The 21,855-nt window shown below is 45.4% G+C and overlaps 1 protein-coding gene across 2 annotated transcripts in view; it reads right to left on the reverse strand.

Moving 5' to 3' along the window:
- The window catches only part of SMC4 (structural maintenance of chromosomes 4), a 318,061-nt gene that overhangs the window by 9,591 nt on the left and 286,615 nt on the right, over positions 1-21,855 (reverse strand). For both annotated transcript variants that reach the window (XM_029617081.1, XM_029617080.1), the window contains one exon: positions 367-550. In XM_029617081.1, the coding sequence (XP_029472941.1) occupies positions 367-550 (184 nt within the window). The remainder of the gene's footprint in view (positions 1-366; positions 551-21,855) is intronic.

Consider the following 21,855-nt stretch of genomic DNA (forward strand, 5'->3'; position numbering starts at 1 on the left):
ATTTTTTTTTTAAACTACAGACTGTAAGATTTTGCACCTTCACCATATGCTGGAGACAGAGAAATACTGACGGACTGTAGGTGGCACCTCAGGGTATAAGGCAGAGTAAGTCAAAACTTGTCTCCATCTGCTGGAGGGGAGGCAAAACCCAGGAGTCTGGACTGATCCGGGTACGTGCAGGGAGCCTACTTCTAAACAAATGTCAATTATTTTGAGATGAACCTTCAATACAACATGCTCAACACGATTTAACCATAAAAAAGACAGATCATGTGTTATCCATGTGACTAAAGCATGTGTCAGCGCAGATGGTTTTCTCAATATCAGAATACATTGCAAAGCAGGTATTAATTTAAAATTACTTACATAGATATAAAATGCAACAATAGACACATTTTTAAAATCAAGTGCTGCGTCAATCTCATCCATAAAATAGAGTGGAGTTGGCTTATAATGATGAAGGGCAAACACCAAAGCCAATGAGCTAAGAGTTTTTTCTCCTCCTGACAGATTGAAAATCTTTTTCCAGCTTTTCTTTGGTGGACGAACACTAAAACAAATCAGAAGTTGTAATATTTATGTATTAGTCAAAATTTTGCATCAAGATATTAGCTCCCTAGGAGAAATCAATGAAAAACGAGAAGACATGACATAGGGGATATGATTGATATTTATAAAATCATGAGTGGGATGGATAACAGGAAACTAGGGAATGGTTATATCTTTTCGAACACTAGGACTAAGGGACACTCGAAACCAGAAGATTTCAACAAAATATTAAGTATTTTTTCACTTAGTATACAATCAAGCTATGTTACCAGAGAACGTGGGCAAGGTAACATAGTAAGGGATTCAAAAGAGTTGACCAAGTTCCTGAAGGAAAAGTCCATAAACAATTATTAGCCAGATAAACTTGGGAAAGCCATCAATTTTCCTTGGGAGTGAAATAGATCAGTTAATTGGGATCTGTCAAGTACTTGTGACCGGAACTGGCCACACTTGGATAGGATGCTGGGGTCAATGGACCTTAGTCTGACCCAGCATGGCACTCATGTTAAAATTTTACTCAATAGCTCAAAAATTGCTGACACGATGAAAAGAACTATCACAATATGCCAGAAGAAAGAATGCTAATGGAATATACACTATGGCATGTTATACTTACGCATTTACAAAATGCCATAAACCAGGACACCTTGCAAGATATGGAAGCATACAAAGTCAGCAGGCAGGCAGCACATATTAAACATAACTGGTGGCTACAATATTAAATTTACAAAAAATGAACTTGGATTTAATTAACCTGGATTTAAATCTAATCAATATAGCAAAGTCCTGGATGTCAGGATGGAACTTGTTCCATAGATGAGTTGCAACAATAAAGGAGTAAAATCAAGAAACCTGCTACAATGTGAGGCATACAGAAGAGTTATGAGAGGAAGAGAGGGAATGAGGGGGGAACAGAGAGAATAAATTAGACAGTAGATCCAGGATCACTTTGTAAGAAAGCAGAGTTGCTTACCTGTAACAGGTGTTCTCCCAGGATGTTAGTCCTCACATATGGGTGACATCATCAGATGGAGCCCTGTCATGGAATACTTTTGTCAAAGTTTCTAGAACTTTGACTAGCACACTGAGCATGCCCAGCATGCCACGAACCCTGAAGCCACCAGGGGTCCCCCTTCAGTCTCGTTTGCAGTAAAAGTACGAGTGAAAAATAAAATAATACAACGTAAGCGAACCCAACTCTGCGGGGTGGCGGGTGGGTTTCGTGAGGACTAACAAACATTCTACTGTCCTGGGAGAACACCTGTTACAGGTAAGCAACTCTACTTTCTCCCAGGACAAGCAGGATGGTAGTCCTCATATATATGGGGGTCCTTTAATAGGTAAGAACTAGAAGGTTCCTAAGGTGTCCAGTTAAGGCCAGTTTGGGTGTGGCAGAGAAGGTAAATAGTGAACTAGCTGGGCATTACAGACTTCTTGAGGCAGCCCCAGAACTAGCTGGGCATTGCAGACTTCTTGAGGCAGCTCCAGAGAGATTTCTCCTTCTGTTCCTGGGCAGATAAAACTCTTAATTTTTCTGTGGTGCTCTTCTGGGGTTAAAAAGACTCTTAATTTTCTGTGGTACTCTTCTGAGGGAAAAAAGAAAAAAACCAAAAAAAAAAACCCCTGCTAGTTTTCTTTCACTATTCTTCTAATTAATTGCTTTGTGCTCCACTAATATCTGCTCCACTAATATCTGCTCTCTGAGCAGTAGAACTGCTGTGTTTTTATACCTTTCTCTAGGTCTGTTATTATACATTAATTGTAATTGTTGCTTGCAAACTGTTATTTTAAGATCCAGTATACCTGCATTTCTATTATTGTATAGCTGTTCTTTAATATTGGCACAGAAGTGCTATGGGATCATTTAATAGCTAAAGGACTAACAAAGTTCCAGAAAGTATCCTACTCTACCCAGCTTGTCCCAGGTTCAACTGTTTGTTTCCCTCCCACCCACGGGATTAGATTACTAATATAGACTGACTAAATTAGCATTAGCAACAAGATCAATTAGTACATTAACAGCAAAGGACATACCAATCCAAAACTTAACCAATATGAGAACTATCCAATGCAACTGTTGTAGAGCCTTTATTCTGAGGGAAAGCATCTGGAGACTTGGAGCTTGCCCGATCTGTGCACAGCTCTCTTCTTTGAAAACGGAGCTGACTGAGGTTAAAGCTCAATTAGCTTCAATTAAAAGAATTACACCCACATTGCATTACTCAGAAAATAATTCCCCAACACCAAAGAATAACCAGGAGTCAAGAAAAAGAAATACAGTAGACTCAGGTAGGATAACACATGTGTCCCACAGTCACCCATTCTTGACAGATGGGAAGCCAACAAGTATACCCCCCCACTCAATTAGTTCATCAAGTAAATCATTAAAAAACAGGATCACAGTGGGCTCTGGTAGAATTAGACCTGTAACAAGGAGACACACACAGTATCAAATGCAACAAGAACATAAAGCCCTCCCTATATTAACTGAAGAAATTCTAGAGAAAAACATTGACGTGTTACCAGAAAAGAGAAAAAAACAATGCATGCAGAATTTCAAGATCCATAACCAAAAGAAAAAGCTAATTGAGATGGATAACTCTGTCATCAATGGCACAACTGCAAAAGGAAAGAGCAAAGTGAATAACAAATCTCAACTAAAGTCTCATAAGGAGTACAGGAAAAGCAATAACCGTAAAGAGAGTACCTGGAAAGCTATGACTACAAATGCTCATAGTTTGGGAAATAAAATCCCAGATCTGCAGGCCCTAATGACAGAGGCAGAACTGGACATCGTTGCTATCACAGAGACATGGTTCACAGAATCTCATGATTGGGATACAACAATACCAGGCTATAACTTGTTAAGGAAGGACAGAGTGGATAGAAAAGGGGGAGGTGTGGCTCTTTATGTCAGAAATAATATCCAAGCATCTGAGCTGCAAGGAAGTTGGGGTAAGGAAGAAGCTCTATGGGTCGACCTAAAAAAAGATGACGGAGCGTCCATTTATATTGGAGTGGTTTACAGGCCTCCAAACCAAAAGGAAGAGCTGGACAGAGATCTGGTTGAAGACATCCATAAGATAGGTAAGAAAGGGGAAGTGATGATCGTTGGTGACTTTAATATGCCAGATGTAGACTGGAAAATCCCATCTGCAGAATCTAAAAACAGTAGAGCAATAGTGGATGCCATGCAAGTATCTTTGTTCAAACAAATGGTATTGGAACCCACGAGAGAAGGAACTATTCTCGACTTATTGCTCACTAATGGAGATAACGTCTCTGATGTCCAGGTGGGCGCCCACCTCAGCACCAGTGATCATCAAACGGTATGGTTTAATATCACTAAAAGAATATGGAAAAGAAGCACAAAGACCAGAGTTTTACAGTTCAAAAACACAGACTTTGAGGAAATGGGGAAGTACCTAGAGGAAGAACTAAATGGATGGGAAAACGAGAGAGATGTGGATCAGCAGTGGACCAATCTAAAAGGAGCAATCGCCAAGGCAACTGCTCTATATGTTAGAAATGTAAAGAAAAGCAAAAGAAAAATGAAACCTATCTGGTTCTCAAAGGAGGTGGCTGACAAAATTAAAGCTAAAAACTGCATACAAGAAATACAAAAGATCCCAAAGGGAGGAGCACAAAGAAGAATATCTGATTCAACTGAGGGAGACTAAGAAATTAATCAAGTTGGCAAAAAGTCAAGCGGAAGAGAGGATTGCCAAGGAGATAAAATATGGTGACAAAACATTTTTCAGATACATCAGCGAAAAGAGAAAAGTCCAAAGTGGTATAGTGAAATTGAAAGGTGGAAATGATCAATGTGTGGAGAGAGACGAAGAAATGGCAGAAATATTAAACGAATACTTCAGCTCTGTGTTCACTAAAGACGACCCTGGAGAAGGACCATCTCTACACAACAAGAAACTGGAGGGAAGCGGAACAGAGGAAAATCCATTTACAGTAGATAATGTATGGGAAGAGCTAAAGAATCTGAAAGTGGACAAAGCCATGGGGCCTGATGGGATTCATCCAAGGATACTGAGGGAGCTCAGAGATGTGCTGGCGGGACTGCTGTGCGACCTGTTCAATAGATCCCTAGAAACGGGAGTGGTGCCGAGTGATTGGAGAAGAGCGGTGGTGGTCCCGCTTCACAAGAGTGGGAACAGAGAGGAGGCTGGTAACTACAGACCGGTTAGCCTCACTTCGGTGGTGGGAAAAGTAATGGAGTCACTGTTGAAAGAGAGAATAGTGAACTATCTACAGTCGGGAGAATTGATGGACCAGAGGCAGCATGGATTCACCAGAGGAAGATCCTGTCAGACAAACCTGATTGACTTTTTTGACTGGGTAACCAAGGAATTGGATCGAGGAAGAGCGCTCGATATCATATACTTGGATTTCAGCAAAGCTTTTGATACGGTTCCGCACAGGAGGCTGGTGAATAAAACGAGAAGCTTGGGAGTGAGTGCCGAGGTGGTGACCTGGATTGCAAATTGGTTGACGGACAGAAGACAATGTGTGATGGTAAATGGAACCTTCTCTGAAGAGAGAGCGGTTTTAAGTGGTGTACCGCAAGGATCGGTGTTGGGACCGGTCCTGTTCAATATCTTTGTGAGCGACATTGCGGACGGGATAGAAGGTAAGGTTTGTCTTTTTGCGGATGACACAAAGATCTGCAACAGAGTGGACACGCCGGAAGGAGTGGAGAGAATGAGACGAGATCTAAGGAAACTGGAAGATTGGTCGAAGATATGGCAGCTGAGATTCAATGCCAAGAAGTGCAAAGTCATGCATATGGGGAGTGGAAATCCGAATGAACTGTATTCGATGGGCGGGGAAAGGCTGATGTGCACGGAGCAGGAGAGGGACCTTGGGGTGATGGTGTCTAATGATCTGAAATCGGCGAAACAATGCGACAAGGCGATAGCTAAAGCCAGAAGAATGCTGGGCTGCATAGAGAGAGGAATATCGAGTAAGAAAAGGGAAGTGATTATTCCCTTGTACAGGTCCTTGGTGAGGCCTCACCTGGAGTACTGTGTTCAGTTCTGGAGACCGTATCTTCAAAAAGACAAAGACAAGATGGAGGCGGTACAGAGAAGGGCGACCAGGAAGGTGGAGGATCTTCATCGGATGACGTACGAGGAGAGATTGAAGAATCTAAATATGTACACCCTGGAGGAAAGGAGGAGCAGAGGTGACATGATACAGACTTTCAGATACTTGAAAGGTGTTAATGATCAAAAGACAACGACAAACCTTTTCCGTAGGAAAAAAATCACCAGAACCAGGGGTCACGATTTGAAGCTCCAGGGAGGAAGATTCAGAACCAATGTCAGGAAATATTTCTTCACGGAGAGGGTGGTGGATGCCTGGAATGCCCTTCCTGAGGATGTGGTGAAGACCAGAACTGTGAAGGACTTCAAAGGGGCGTGGGATAAACACTGTGAATCCATAAAGTCAAGAGGCCGCCAATGAAGAGTGGGTGACTCGCCAGAATGAGGGCTACTGCCTGGAGTCAATACCCTTATTAAAAAAACATACACATGCTTACTGTGACTCCAACATCGCTCTAAGCTTCAACAGCAAGAGAAAATGTGGAAAAAAGGATTCACACTCACAAAGAGGGGAGTAGCTGGCTTGTTACGGCGGTTACTACCCCAAATCAAATAAGTCTGATACTTCACTTTCAATGCATATACAGCATAGTTCTCTGATTCAACGGCAGGGGAGAAGAAAAACCGATACTTCACACATCCAGCAGAGCTCTCTGCTTCAACGGCAGGGGAGAAAATGAGGGTTCGCACTCACAAAACGGGGAGTAGCTGGCTTGTTACGGCGGTTACTACCCCAAACCAAATGTGCCTGATACTTCACTTTCGATGCACATCCAGCATGGCTCTCTGCTTCAACAGCATGGGAGAAGACTGATACTTCACGCGTATCCAGCATAGCTCCCTGCTTCAACGGCAGGGGAGAAGAAAAACAACCAATAAGGGCTGTATAACATAGGCTGGGTAAAACAAATAAGCATGGGTGTAGCTTGCTTATTGAGGCGGCTACTACCCCGAACTAATCAAGCTAGATATTTCACTTGGATGCAGCTCCATCACTGCTCTCTACATTAAAACTGGGGGTGGAAGGGAAATAGAACCAAGAGCTAAGAGAAACAGATAAGTATGAGAGAAAAAATGTGTGAAGCTTGCTGGGCAGACTGGATGGGCCATTTGGTCTTCTTCTGCCGTCATTTCTATGTTTCTATGTTAAGCTGTAATAAGCCTCTCATGAAGCAACTCAGCAGGGGTTGAGCAGTTATCGGGGCATCCCCTACTCCTTGATGGTAAGCAGAGATGGCACTAAGGTGTACTTGGATATGTAGGGAGCAGAAGCGTTCCAGTTTATGGTTCTGACTGGACGCAAAGAGGTCGATGGTCGGCTGACCCAACCGGTGGTCCGCGCCAGTGCATTCTTTGTGCCTGCTAGATAAGTGGCTTGCAGTAGTATGGAATGCGACAGGGCCCAGGCCCAAATCTGCACCGCCTCCAGGCAGAGCAGGTAAGAACCCGTGCCCCCCCTTGCTTGTTCAGGTACCACATTGCAACTTGATTGTTGGAATCAGGACAACTTTGTTGGAGAGGCAGTCCTGGAATGCATAAAGGGCATATCGCATCGCCCAAAGCTCCAGAAAGTTGATCTGAGAGATTGCTTCGGCTGTTGTCCAAGTCCCTTGAGTTTGATGGTCTTGGACATGGGCTCCCCAACCTATGTTGGAGGTGTCTGTGGTTAAGGTCACCTGAGGAGCCGGTAGCTGGAAGGGAAGACCCACTTGTAAGTTGGCTTTGATGTCCACTAGGCAAGGAACAGACGAAGCTGGCTGGTGATGTGTACCAGGGATGAAAGTGGTTGAGTAGCCTGTTGCCACTGAGCTTTGTGAGTCCATTGTGTCACTCTCATGGCGAGGTGTACCATTGGGGTGAAGTGGACTGTTGATGCCATGTGGCCAAGCAACTTGTGTAGAGGGCCAGTCGAGTTTCTTTTTCGATGGATAGAGCTGGCAAGGTTGGACAGCATAATCGCGCGATCGTTGGGTAAGAATACCTTGTCTAGTGTCGTGTCCAGTTCTGGTCCTATAAAAGAGAGATGGTGAGATGGTGTCAAATGGGATTTGGAGTAATTGATTAGAAATCCCGAGTTTAGAAGTCTTATGGTGAGACCGAGCGAGTCAAGAGATCCTTGTTTGGACTGGCTTTTTATGAGCCAGTTGTCCAGGTATGGAAAAATGTATATGCCCCTGCGGAGTAATTGAGCAGCCATGACTGCCATCACTTTGTAAACACTCGAGGTGCTGTGGCCAGGCCGAATGGCAGTACTTTGTATTGGTAGTGCCCGTGACCCACCACAAATCGCAGATACTTGCGATGAGGAGGGAAGATTGCAATATGGGCGTATGCATCTTGAAGGTCCAGAGAGCAGAGCCAATCCCCCTGTTGTAGCAGAGGAAGCATGGTGCCCAGGGATACCATTCTGAACCGTTCCTTGTGAAGAAACGTGTTCAAGGCACAGAGATCCAGAATAGGCTGGGGGCTGCCAGTCTTATTTGGAATTAGGAAATATCTGGAATAGAACCCTCTCCCCTGCTGATTCGGTGCAACAGATTCCACGGCTCTGGCCGACAGAAGGGTCGAGAGCTCTGACTCGAGTAGTTGTTTGATCGTCCCAGCTCCAGAATGGAATGGGTGGGAAGTCCAGGGTTTCTTTTGAAAAATTTAGACAGTAACCGTGGGTTATGATGGAAAATACCCACTGGTCCGTGGTAATCAGGTGTCAATTGGTTGAAAAGTGGCAAAAGCGGCCACCCACTGGAGAATAGCTGCTGCTCTCTGGAAAGGAGTCAAAATCCAGCCGCAAGACTAACTTGTGGAGCTGGCTGTGGTCTAGGTGTTCTCGCTTGGCATGCTTGTCCTCTCTGAGGTGCCCGAGCTGGTCGTGCATGGGACGCAGGAGGGAAATATCTGTGTGGCCTGTAGAATTGTTTCCTGGTGTCCCTACATGTGCCCCTGTGGGCTACGGAGGGAACATCTGGGGAGACAGTTGACAATTGATGCAGGGTCTCATGATGGTCTTTTAGCTGGGCCACTGCATTCTAGATCTTGTCCCCGAACAGGTTGTCTCCTGTGCAGGATAGATCTGCAAGTTTGTCCTGCACTTCCAGGCATAGGTCTGAGGCCTTGAGCCAGGCCCAGCGCCTAGGACTGATGCCACTGCTGAGACTCTGGATGCAGTTTCAAAAGAATTGTAGGCAGCTCTGACCTCATGTTTGCCTGCTTCCAATCCTTTTTGAAGGATGGAGGACAAGGTCTCCTGTTGTTGCTGTGGTAATGTCTCCGCAAAATCCTGGACTTGTTTCCAGAGATTTCTATTATATTGGGTCATGTATAGTTGATATGATGCTATTCGCGCTATCAACATGGACCCCTGAAAAACTGTTCGTCCCAATGCATCCAATGCCTTCTGTTCCTTACCAGGAGGAGTAGAAGAATGTGGACGCGATCATTTAGCCCTTTTCTGAGCTGATTCCACAACTACAGAGTGGTGGGGCAGCTGACTTATTTTGAAAACCTGGGGCTTGTTGGACCAGGTACGTATTATCTGTCTTTCTGTTGACCGGAGGTACCGTACCTGGATGGTCCCACAAGTGGTGCAAGAGGTCCAGAAAAACTTCATGGACTGGTATGGTTATCATCTCTTTTGGAGCATCTACGGTTGTGTTGGGAGGGCACCGAGAAGGACGTCCAGATGCTCAAGCAGGGGCGCCAAGATAGATGGTGCGGGTTCCTGCACCAGTGGCGGCTCAATGATCCGCAGAGCTTGGAGCACTGCCTCTGTGGTCCAACTCTTCCTGAAAGACCAGTGAAGCCAGGACTGAGGGAAAGGGACAAGGTGTCACCGCTGCTTCCTCTATTTTCCAAGAAGGCACAGTGCCTGGCACAGATGCCTGGAACTCTAGGGTATATCAAAGGATGGTGACTGGTGTTGATGCTTGTGGGATTTCCAAAAGGTGCTCGGCCCAGTCTTTCCCCGGCGCCGAGGACGTTCTGGAAACCAGTGAGATTAAGGAAGACCGCTCACCGTTCCCTCGGTCCTTTGAAGATGCAGTCAGAGTAGTGAGGAGTGTATCGAGAAGCTCCCCCCAACCCCCATGAGTCAAGGACTCTTGACATGGGTGTGGATGGAGCAGACTTTATGGAACTAAAGTTTCTCCCTTTTATCCAGGTGTGCGAGACGTCCCTTGGGGGTCATCTGGTCACATAGCTGACACCCTCAGACGTTGTCAGAGGTCCCCAGGCAGAGGATACAAACCTCATGTGGATCCGTAATGGACATGGTCTGCAGGCACCGGCGAAAACTGGACAACGCCATGAAAAAATAACCGGCACGCAGTTGAAAGACTTAAAAGGGACAGAAAAATATTTTCTACCTACCGTGTTAAAGAGAGGTACAGACCGCAATGGGGGACCCAAGGATGGGACTGAAGAAAAAAAATCCCGATTTTAGAAGGGGAAAAACGAAGTAGAAGCAGAGCTCCAGAACCGTGAGGCAACTGCACCGCGGAAAGAGAGAGACTGAAGGGGGACCTCGTGTGGATGCGTGGATAGTGGCATGCTGGGCATGCTCAGTGTGCCAGTCAAAGCTTCTAGAAAGTGACAAAGTTTTCCATGCCGGGTTCCATCGGATAATGTCACCCACATGTGAAGACTACCATCCTACTTGTCCTAGGAGAATGTTCAAATACCTTGTAGCCAGAAAAATAAAGAGGAGTAGAGTTAATAGAAACTAATCATAGAGGTAAGAACATAACATAAGAAAATGCCAGTCTGGGTCAGACCAAGGGTCCATCAAGCCCAGCATCCTGTTTCCAACAGTGGCCAATCCAGGCCATAAGAACCTGGCAATTACCTAAAAACTAAGCCTATTCCATGTTACCATTGCTAATGGAAGTGGCTATTCTCTAAGTGAACTTAATAGCAGGTAATGGACTTCTCCTCCAAGAACTTATCCAATCCTTTTTTAAACACAGCTATACGAACTACATTAACCAAATCCTCTGGCAACAAATTCCAGAGTTTAATTGTGCGTTGAGTAAAAAAGAACTTTCTCCGATTAGTTTTAAATGTGCCCCATGCTAACTTCATGGACGTCCCCCTAGTCTTTCTACTATCCGAAAGAGTAAATAACCGATTCACATCTACCCGTTCTAGACCTCTCATGATTTTAAACACCTCTATCATATCCCCCCTCAGTCGTCTCTTCTCCAAGCTGAAAAGTTCTAACCTCTTTAGGTCTTTACTTATAGGGGAGCTGTTCCATTCCCCTTATCATTTTGGTAGCCCTTTCTCTGTACCTTCTCCATCGCAATTATATCTTTTTTGAGATGCGGCGACCAGAATTGTACACAGTATTCAAGGTGCGGTCTCACCATGGAGCGATACAGAGGCATTATGACATTTTCCGTTTTATTCACCATTCCCTTTCTAATAATTCCCAACATTCTGTTTGCTTTTTTGACTGCCGCAGCACACTGTACTGACGATTTCAATGTGTTATCCACTATGACACCTAGATCTCTTTCTTGGGTTGTAGCACCTAATATGGAACCCAACATTGTGTAATTATAGCATGGGTTATTTTTCCCTATATGCATCACCTTGCACTTATCCACATTAAATTTCATCTGCCATTTGGATGCCCAATTTTCCAGTCTCACAAGGTCTTCCTGCAATTTATCACAATCTGCTTGTGATTTTACTACTCTGAACAATTTTGTGTCATCTGCAAATCTGATTATCTCACTCGTCGTATTTCTTTCCAGATCATTTATAAATATATTGAACAGTAAGGGTCCCAATACAGATACCTGAGGCACTCCACTGTCCACTCCCTTCCACTGAGAAAATTGCCCATTTAATCCTATTCTGTTTCCTGTCTTTTAGCCAGTTTGCAATCCACGAAAGGACATCGCCACCTATCCCATGACTTTTTACTTTTCCTAGAAGCCTCTCATGAGGAACTTTGTCAAACGCCTTCTGAAAATCCAAGTATACTACATCTATCGGTTCACCTTTATCCACTTGTTTATTAACTCCTTCAAAAACGTGAAGCAGATTTGTGAGGCAAGACTTGCCCTGGGTAAAGCCATGCTGACTTTGTTCCAGATTAAAGTTCTGGACCGGGGCTCTGTTCAATGTCACCCATGTGTAAGGACTACCATACTGCTTGTCCTCAGAGAACATCTTTTACAGGTAAGCAACTTTGATTTCACTATGAACATGCAGGACAGTAAGCAGCCACACGAGTGGGGCTTCCAAACAGAGCAGCCACTTTTGTTCTGCTCCCTCCCCTCCTGTTTTTTGAGGAACAAGAGGGAAGAGTGTGATCATTGCTGCGCATAGGACAGACATAAAAAGAGGCTGATTTAGCACTAATGTGTAGCAGGGTTGAATCATTGATGGTTGGCATTACTGCTCACAAGTTTCAAACTTCTGCTACTTCAACTCTATGACCTGGAACAATATTCTGCCACATTTTTTTCCAGAATCTGAGGAAGTGGAGCAAAGAATTGGAGATTTTGTTCTTCTTTGATAATATTAGCAAGTGCAGATTCAATTTAGATGCCAATGAGCCTGTCTCATATGGAAATGTGCAAATGGAGTGACATGCACTATTAATGCCATGTGGCCTAGCATTTTAAAGAAGCAGACTGGAACTTTCTTTCATTTGGAAAGAGTTAAAATTATTTTGGTTAAATTCTGTAATCTTTGTTAAAGGAGAAATGCTTTCCCTTATGTGACATCCCAAGAAGCTCCTGTGAAATATAGTATGTGTGTGTCAGTTGTAAATTGGACTTTAGAAAATTGATGATGGAACTATGAACTGCTACTACTAAACATATTAGCGCTACACAATATATGCAGCACTGTACAAGCGCACACACACACAACAGACAGTCCCTCCTTACAATTTAATAAGACAAACATACAGGACAAGAGAGACTTGAGGAATTTCCTAAAGACAGACAATGGTTAAACAAGAAAAGAAAAAGAAAGTTAGTTAATGAGGCTAAAAGCAGATAATCAGGCCTAAGATTTAAAAAGCAGCCTCAAAAAGGAGAAATAACTTATCCGATAATTCCTTTCCTCTAAGGAAGGCATGTCAATCCACACAAGTAGCTTATGAACCTCTAAGCAGGAGATGGAGCTGGAGTAAAACTGACTCGCTGACATCATAGACATATAGCCTGCCAGTATTCTCTGGAAAAGCCAAACTGTGGATAAAATGATTATACTTGTACATGACTACTGCCAGATACCCACTCATGATTCCAACCAAATGGAAACACTGAGCTCAGTTAAAAGAATTAACATGCACTAACTGTAGGGGATGGTTAGAGCACTTACCAGTCCAGCAAATGAAGTTACAGAAATAACACGCTTCGTCTGACCTAAGGGACCAACTAAAAGCAAGTAGGCAACCCAGGGCGGGTCGTGGATTTGCCTGCTTTCCTTAGAGGAAAGGAAATTATCAGGTAAATAGCAATTTCTCCTTCCTCTGCACTTCAGCAGGCCAATCCACACAAGTGTGAGTTAAAAAGCTACTCCGTGAAAAAAAAAAAAATAAATAAAAGGGGGGTGGGGTGGGTGGGGGTGGTAGTGTGACGCTGCCCGCGATCCCGTCAATACAGCACGCACATAGGCCACAATCTTCTGGGCCCGCACATCCAAGTGGTAATGCTTGGAGAAAGTATGTAAAGAGGACCATATCGCTGCTGGGCAAATCTCAACAGGAGACAACCACCGAAGCTCCGCCCACAATACTGCTTGAGCCCTAGTGGAATGCACCCTAACCTGTCTAGGTAAAGGGAAATCAGCATCCACATAGGTGGCTGCGATGACTTCTTTTACAGGCAATAGTTTACCGTGTCCCTGGTTCACCCCATTTACCTCCACCATGGTGCACAGACTATCAGACTTCTTGAAAGATTTAGTAATCTTCAAGTACCGCATCAGATGCTGCCTGATATCCAAAGAATACAACAGAATCACTCTCATCTCTATCCCTGTCCAGCATGGGCAGAGTAATAGCCTGTTTCAAATGAAACTCTGAAACCACTTTTGGCAAAAACAAGGTACTTTTCTAAGCAATACTGCTCAGAGACATTCATAGAAATGGCTCACGGCAAGAGCGAGCTTGCAGCTCAGAGACCCATGATGCAAAACAGATTGCTATGAGAAAAACTGTTTTCAAAGTGAGCAGCCATAAAGAGAGACCATTCAGTGGCCGAAATGTGTAATCTGCCAAAAAACTCAAGACCAGATTAAGGTCCTAAAATGGCACCAGGAGCCATATGGGAGGATGGAGTTGCTTAACTCCCTTCAAAAACTTAGACACATCTGGAAGGGAACACAATGCTCTCCTACTGACTTGCCCCATGTAACAAGAGAGAGGAGGACGACCATGCGAAATTGGAAAATTGGGTATCCAAATGGCAGATGAAATTTAATGTGGACAAGTGCAAGGTGATGCATATAGGGAAAAATAACCCTTGCTGTAGTTACACAACATTAGGTTCCATATTAGGAGCTACCATCCAGGAAAAATATCTAGGCATCATAGTGGATAATACTTTAAAAGAGTCAGCTCAGTGTTCTGCAGCAGTCAAAAAAGCAAACAATGTTCCCTGTACGTACAAGGATCAGTCCAGACTGCTGGGTTATGCCTCCCTTCCAGCAGATGGAGTCAGAGAAAAGCTGAAAAGCACCTCCCATATAACCTGGTGTGCCACCTGCGATCCCTCAGTATTTCTCTGACCCCAGCAGATCGAGAGAGCATAACCTGCGGTCCTGATCACCTCTAAACTGGGAGGGTTCTTCTTACAGGTTTGGTTTACACTCCAGGGAGAATCCTATGACTAGGCCGCATCTCAAAAAAGATATAGTTGCGATGGAAAAGGTACAGAGGGCAACCAAAATGATGAAGAGGATGGAACAGCTCCCCTATGAGGAAAGGCTGAAGAGGTTAGGGCTGTTCAGCTTGGAGAGCTGAACCATTAGCAATGGTAACATGGAATAGACTTAGTTTTTGGGTACTTACCAGGTTCTTATGGCCTGGATTGGCCACTGTTGGAAACAGGATACTGGGCTTGATGGACCCTTGGTCTGACCCAGTATGGCATTTTCTTATGTTCTTATGAGAAGAGACAGCTGAGGGGGGATAGGATAGAGGTCTTTAAGATCATGAGAGGTCTTGAACGAGTAGATGTGAATCGGTTATTTACACTTTCAGATAACAGAAGGACTAGGGGGGCATTCCATGAAGTTAGCAAGTAGCTCATTTAAGACTAATCTGAGAAAATTCTTTTTCACTCAAAGCACAATTAAGCTGTGGAATTTGTTGCCAGAGGATGTGGTTAGTGCAGCTAGGTTCAAAAAAGGTTTGGATAAGTTCTTGGAGAAGTCCATTAACTGCTATTAATCAAGTTTACTTATGGAATAGCCACTGCTATTAATTGCATCAGTAGTATTAGTAGTAGTAGTAGTAGTAGTATCCAAACACATCTTGTGTTTGGATACTTGCCAGGTTCTTGTGGCCTGATTTGGCCTCTGTTGGAGATAGGATGCTGGGCTTGATGGACCCTTGGTAATTTCTTATGTTCTTATGCTAACTGTACCTTTAGAGTGTTGAGGAACAGCCTTTAAAGCAAGCCTTTCTGTAAAATTTCCAGTATCATAGGAATTTCAACTCAGAGGATGAGAACCTCACTCCTCACACAGCTCTCAAATACTCTCCAAACTCTAACATAAGCTAGAAATGTAGAAAATTTTCTAGCCTAGAGTAAAGTGGAAATCACTGCTGAATCAAAACCATGCTTCAGCAACTGAGCCCTCTCATGGGCCAAACCATAAGACAAAACCGACCCGGATCATTGTGCAGAATGGGCCTCTGATACAATAGATTCTTCCTGAGTAGCAGCCTGAGAGAACTGTCCATCAGAAGTCTTTGAAGATCGGCATACCACAGCCTCCGAGGCCAATCCGGAGCCACCAGAAATACAGTTTTGGTCTGACTTGCAATCTTTTGAATAAGCCTGCTTATCATCGGCCAAGGCAGGAAGGCATAAAACAGCCCACTCCGAGGCCAGACCTGAATGAAAGCATCGATATCTAGTGTTCTCGGATCCCTTCTGCGACTGAAGAACCGTGTACCTTCGCGTTGCCGGAAGTTGCCAGCAAGACCCCAGTTTGCTACTATGAGTTGAAAAGCTTCGTCTGCTAATTCCCACTCTCCTGGGACCAAGTCTTGCCGGCTCAGGAAGTCTGCCTGTACATTGTCCTTCCCAGCAATTTGGGAGGTTGATATGTCCTGGGGATGTCACTCTAACCACACCATGAGAGCATCGATCTCCACCATCACCTGTTGCCTTCTGGTTCTGCCTTGATGATCAGGGGCGGATTGGCCTATCGGGGGATCAGGCTTCCTCCGGTGGGCCGGTCGCTCCCATCACGTGATTATTTTTTTTTTTAAATAGTGACAGCTGCGGCCCGAAGAGAAACCTGCGGACAGGGCTAGTGGAAGCACTAGACCTGGGGTGCTGCGAGCAGTGGTATCCCGAGGGGAGCCAATGCCCCTGGGTGCAGGGAGGCTCATGTGGCCCATCGGTAGGGCCGTGGTAAGATTCATGTCACCAGGGCCCGAAGAAAAAGATCCCGTTTAAACGCGCTGATGCTCCGCCTCCTTCCTGCCTGTGCGGCCCCGGAAGTAAACGTTGCCGGAGCCGCGTGGGCAGGAAGGAGGCGGAGCATCAGCACGTGCAGAAGAGGAGCCACGGGCTGCTGTGAATCCCAAGGCGCAGCGGCCCGAGAAGAGAAAGAGGCCCGGGATCAGGGCCGCTGCAGAGCCCATCCTGCCGCGACCTGCGAAGAGGAGGCCCAGAGGTGAGAGAGAGGCTGAGGGTCTGTAAAGTGTGTGTGTGCGCGCGTGTATGAGATGAGTTTGAGAGACTGTGTGTGGGACTAGGGACCTGAATGTTTGCAGAGACAGCATGTGAGAGCCTCTGTGTGGGTGAGAGAGACAGCATGTGACAGTGAGAGCCTGTGTGTATGAATGATTGTATGAGAGACAGCATGTGAGAGAGAATGTGACAGTGAGAGCCTGTGTGTGTGTGAGAGAGAGAGAAATGCATGTGAGAATGAGAACCTGACTGTGTGTTTGAGGGAAGAAGATGGAGAGAAAAGAAACAGAAAAAAAAGACAATATAAAAGGAATTGGCAAAAAAAATAAGAAAGGGAAGGTGGAAAAAAAAAGCCTGAGCCCAACCGATTAGAAAACTAAGATCAGACAGTAAAGGTAAAAAAAATAAAAAATTACTTTTTAGTGATTGGCACATGTAATCTTTGGGAATGTGCAAGAATAGCACTTTCTCTATGCGGATCTCACAATGTACGAGATCAGTATGGAGAAAGTGGAAGCCCATGGGGCCTGCACAGAGGAGGCAGCAGAATGGGCTTCAGTGTCAGTAGCAGCAATTGGCATCTCCCCAATAGCCATGCGGCAGCAGTGACAGTGGCAGCAGAGGAATGAGAGAGGTTCCAAGGTTGTTGGCAAAAGAAAGAGAGTGGGGGGGGGGTCTGCCTTTAGTGTGTGCATGTGTATGAATGGGTGCCTGCCTGGGGGTGTATGTGTGTGAATGCATGGGTGCCTGCCTGGGGGTCTGTGTGTGAGAGAATGAATGTGTGCATGTCTGGGGGATGGGGAGGGAGTGATGTGAAAATGAATGGGAACCTGCCTGGGGGTCAGTGTGTGTGTGTGTGTGTTTGTGTGAGAATGACGGGGAGCTTGCCTGGGTGTGTGTGTTTGTGAGGGAGCCAGTGAGTGTGAGAGCATGAGTGTGTATGAGAAAATCCAAGAGAGTAAGAGTTTGGTGTGTGTGGAGGGGGAGAGAGTGTCTTAGAGCCTGAGAGTGTGTCAGTGAGAGCGAGAGGTTATGGTGGATATAAGAGCATGAATGTGTATGTATGTGACAGTGTATGTATGAGAGAGAATGGACATGTGAGTATGTGTGAGAGAGAAAGGATAACCTCCTAATCCTCGACAATATCAGGGTGACTGGAAATCAAGAGCTCCCACAGAAGGGGACAGCAGGGGCTTTTTAAAATCCTTATTAGTTTTAATTATTGAATATTATTTGATGTCTGCTCTTTTTTAAATATTTTATTATTGTTGTTATCTACAAATTTTTGAAAATTTCCCTGAGTTAAATTACTGGAGGTTCTATTCATTTGCAGTTTTGAAATATATATTTTTAGTATGATTTTCCTATTGTGATGTTTTATAGTTTTTTATTTTATTGTTTGATGTTTAATGAGGAATGATGGTATTTTCTGTTTTTCCATTGCTACATTACATACAGTCTAACTTGTTGTGATTTCCAGTTCAGTTTGTCTGTGCATTTGTGTATTTTTATGGTCCCTTTATTCTGTATTTGGTGACTCACCAAATCTATGTGTAATTGGGTACCCATGGGCCAGTATGGAGAAAAATCCCCCGGGCCACTATTTTCCCACAATCCGCCCCTGTTGATAATTGATGTAGGCCATTATCATGGCACTGTCAGATATTATTCTCACCGCTCAAGCTTCCAATTGCTCAGCGAACTGCACGCACCTCTTGGCATACTTGAGGCCATGCATCAACTATTGACATTGAGCCACCCCATCCCAGAAGGCATACATCTGTCGTAAGCACTATTCCGGTGCCTCTAAGGAATCCTTCTTTTCTGAGATGATCTGCTTGTAACCACCACTGCAACTGGACACTCACCTCCAATGGCAAGTGGAGTCTCACTGTGTACAACTGTGACTGCGGATTCCACTGGGAGAGCAACATGCACTGAAGGGGCCGCATGTGCGCCCTTGCCCAGGGGACAATATCCAACATGGCTGCCATCAGCCCCAGGACTTGCAGGTAAGACCACAACATTGGCTGAATCAAACTTCTCAGGGCCTGAACCTGGGTAATTTACTTCTGAATGCAACCTTCTGGCTAAAACACTGCCTTGCTCCATATTAAATCACATACTGAGATATTCTAGCATTTGAGCCCATTGAAAACTGCTCTTGGCCAAGTTTACCATCCAACCTAGTTCCTGAAGCAAGGAGTTCATCTTGCGAGAAGCCAGGTATATGGCCCTGAAAGTACCGAGAAGGCCCCTGCTTGGCAAATCAAGAGGCTAGGAAGGCCTACAACACTCAAATCTGCTGCACCACATCCATTCTACCATCTGTTTGAAATAGTCTACTGGAAATTTTCTAGACTACACCACACTTATCTAGCTGTGATGATGTCACAAAGAAGTTTGTGTTCTCTGCCTCCATATGCTGGAAAGGAGAAATAACTCACTAGTCTGGATTGGTTTAGTAGGATGAGGAACTCTTTTTGTCAACTCCAACATCTGAATCTCTGTGCCAAAAAACAGATGGCATGGTCAAAGATAAAGGTCTTTTGCTTGTTGATGGTGCTGGGGAGGAGTCAGTGCTGAGGAGCAGATATATCTTAATTCTCTACACTGAGGAGATATTGACATGGACTGTACCCCTTGGCACCTAGTAGTTTTGGTGCCAAGGGGTACTAGTTTCACAAAGGAAAATTATTCCTTACCTGCTAATTTTCGTTCCTGTGGTACCACATATCAGTCCAGACCATGGGTTATATCCCCATTCCAGCAGATGGAGACAGAAGAAAAACTTGTGAGGCGCTCAGAATTACCCATGAGCACCCTCTGCGTCCCCATCAGTATTAAGAATATCAAAGAAGAACACAAAACTCAGAACTAACTGATGAATGGATCAAGCAAAAAACTCCCAACCAAATAGGGAACTATATACAAGTTGCCATTAAGGCATATAGTGTCTGTTGCCCAAAAACTTGCAAATGCAAATCTCGAAGCCTTCGAGAAAAAACTTGCAACCTCAATATGCCGCCAAAGAGCAGGCTAACTGTGCTGAGGAAAAGCAAGACATTGAACAGAAATGTGCTATCGAAAAGTGTGGGTGGGCGTATGGACTCATCCGTGGTACTACAGGAATGAACATTAGCAGGTAAGGAATAATTTTCTTTTCCCTGTATGTACCAAAGCTTCCCTACATAGGGTGGGCCCTCGATAGCCCTGCTTGAATGACCTGGTCGCCAAACGAACCCAACCCCGGAGATCTTAGATTAAGACGATAATGACGCGCAAAGGTATGTAGTGACTTCCATGCAGCTGCTCTGCAAATTTCTTGAGGAGATACAGACTGACTTTCCACCCAAGAAGTCGCCTGAGAATGGAGAGAATGTGCTTTAATACCATCCAGAGGGGGCTTACCTGATCTGATATACGAGGCAACAATGGCTTCCTTCAACCAGCGAGCAATAGTAGTCTTTGAGGCCTGTTGACCTTTCTTGGGGCCACTCCAGAGCACAACAGATGGTCTGAAAGACGGAAATTGTTAGTGACCTCTAGGTAACGAAGGAGTGCTCGCTTAACATTGAGCTGCCGCAGTTCCCTGGAGTCCTCCTCCTGGAAGGCTGGAAGCTCCACCGACTGAGGTGAAATGAGGATACCACCTTCAGGAGGAAAGATGGCACTGAGGTCAGGGTAACACCCAAATCCATGAAGCCCAGATAGGGTTCCCTACAAGACAAAGCTTGCAGTTCCGATATTCTGCGAGCTGAAGAAGTGGACATGAGGAACACAGTCTTCAGAGTTAAATCCTTGAGCGTAGAATGCTTCAGCAGCTCAAAAGGTGGACCCACCCAAAGCCTGTAGTACCAAATTCAAATTCCACGAAGAACACAGGGCACGGACCGGAGGTCTCAGGTGTTTGACACCTTTCAAAAAGCGGACAATGTCCGGATGTGATGCTAGAGGTGTTCCATCCAAACGCCCAATGAACGAACCAAATGCTGCTACCTGAACCCGAAGAGAATAGTAAGCCAAACCTTTGCCAAGCCCGCTCTGCAGGAAAGAGAGAATCTGTGCCACAGACGCATGATGAGGAGAAATTCCCCCGGAGACACACCAGGAATCAAAAACCTTCCATATTCGTGCATAAGAAATGGAGGTGGAAGTCTTCCTGGCCTGCAAAAGCGTGGATATGACTTCCTCTGGATAGCCTCTTTTTCTCAGCCTTCTCCTCTCAAAAGCCAGGCCACAAGACAGACACGATCTGCTTGATTGAACAATACGGGACCCTGACGAAGGAGTCGAGGAAGATGTCCCAGACGAAGTGGACCGTCCACTGCTAGATTCACCAGATCTGCAAACCACGGCCTTTTTGCCCACTCTGGCGCCACCAGAATCACTGCTCCACGATGAACTTCTATTCTCCATAGAACCTTTCCCACCAGAGGCCATGGGGGAAACACGTACAGCAGAACGTCGTGAGGCTAGGGCAGTACCAGAGCATCCACCCTTTCTGCCCCGTGTTCCCGTCTGCTACTGAAAAAGCGGGGTGCCTTCGCATTTCTTAGAGTGGCCATCAAGTCGAGGTGGGGGGATCCCCACCTCAAGTGACAATGCTTCTCCGGATAGCTCCCACTCTCCGGGATCCAACGTCTGCCGGCTTAAGAAATCCGCTTGAACATTGTCTACTCCCTCTATGTGAGAAGCCGCCAGATGCATGAGGTGACGCTCCGCCAATATCATGAGCTTGTCCGTCTCCCGAGAGACATGTCGACTCTTCGTTTCCCATTGCCGATTGATGTATGCCACCGTGGTAGCATTGTCAGAGGATCCGCACAGACATGCCGCACACCAAAGGAAAAAATTGTTTCAGGGCGAGAAGGACTGCTCGGGTCTCTAGGCGATTGATTGGCCATTTCGCCTGCCCCGATGACCAGTGGCCCTGTGCCGCCTGAGTCTGACACACCGCCCCCCCAGCCGGAGAGAACTGGCATCCGTGGTGACGACTACCCACTGTGGGACTTCCAAGGCTACACCGCTGAGCAAATGATCCAGACTGAGCCACCAGCCCAGGCTGTTCTTGGCATGCTCCAGAAGTGGTAAGAGAGCTTGGAACTCCTGAGACACCGGCTTCCAGTGAGAGAGCAATGCCCTCTGCAAAGGTCGCATACGCGCAAAAGCCCAGGGTACCAAATCTATGGTGGAGGCCATGGAGCCCAGTACTTGAAGATAATCCCACGCCGTGGGAAGTGTCAGACTCTGGAAACGTTGAATCTGAGAAATGAGATTGAATGCCCGGTCTTGAT

Source organism: Rhinatrema bivittatum, chromosome 9, assembly GCF_901001135.1.
Source record: "Rhinatrema bivittatum chromosome 9, aRhiBiv1.1, whole genome shotgun sequence".
NCBI lineage: Eukaryota > Metazoa > Chordata > Amphibia > Gymnophiona > Rhinatrematidae > Rhinatrema > Rhinatrema bivittatum.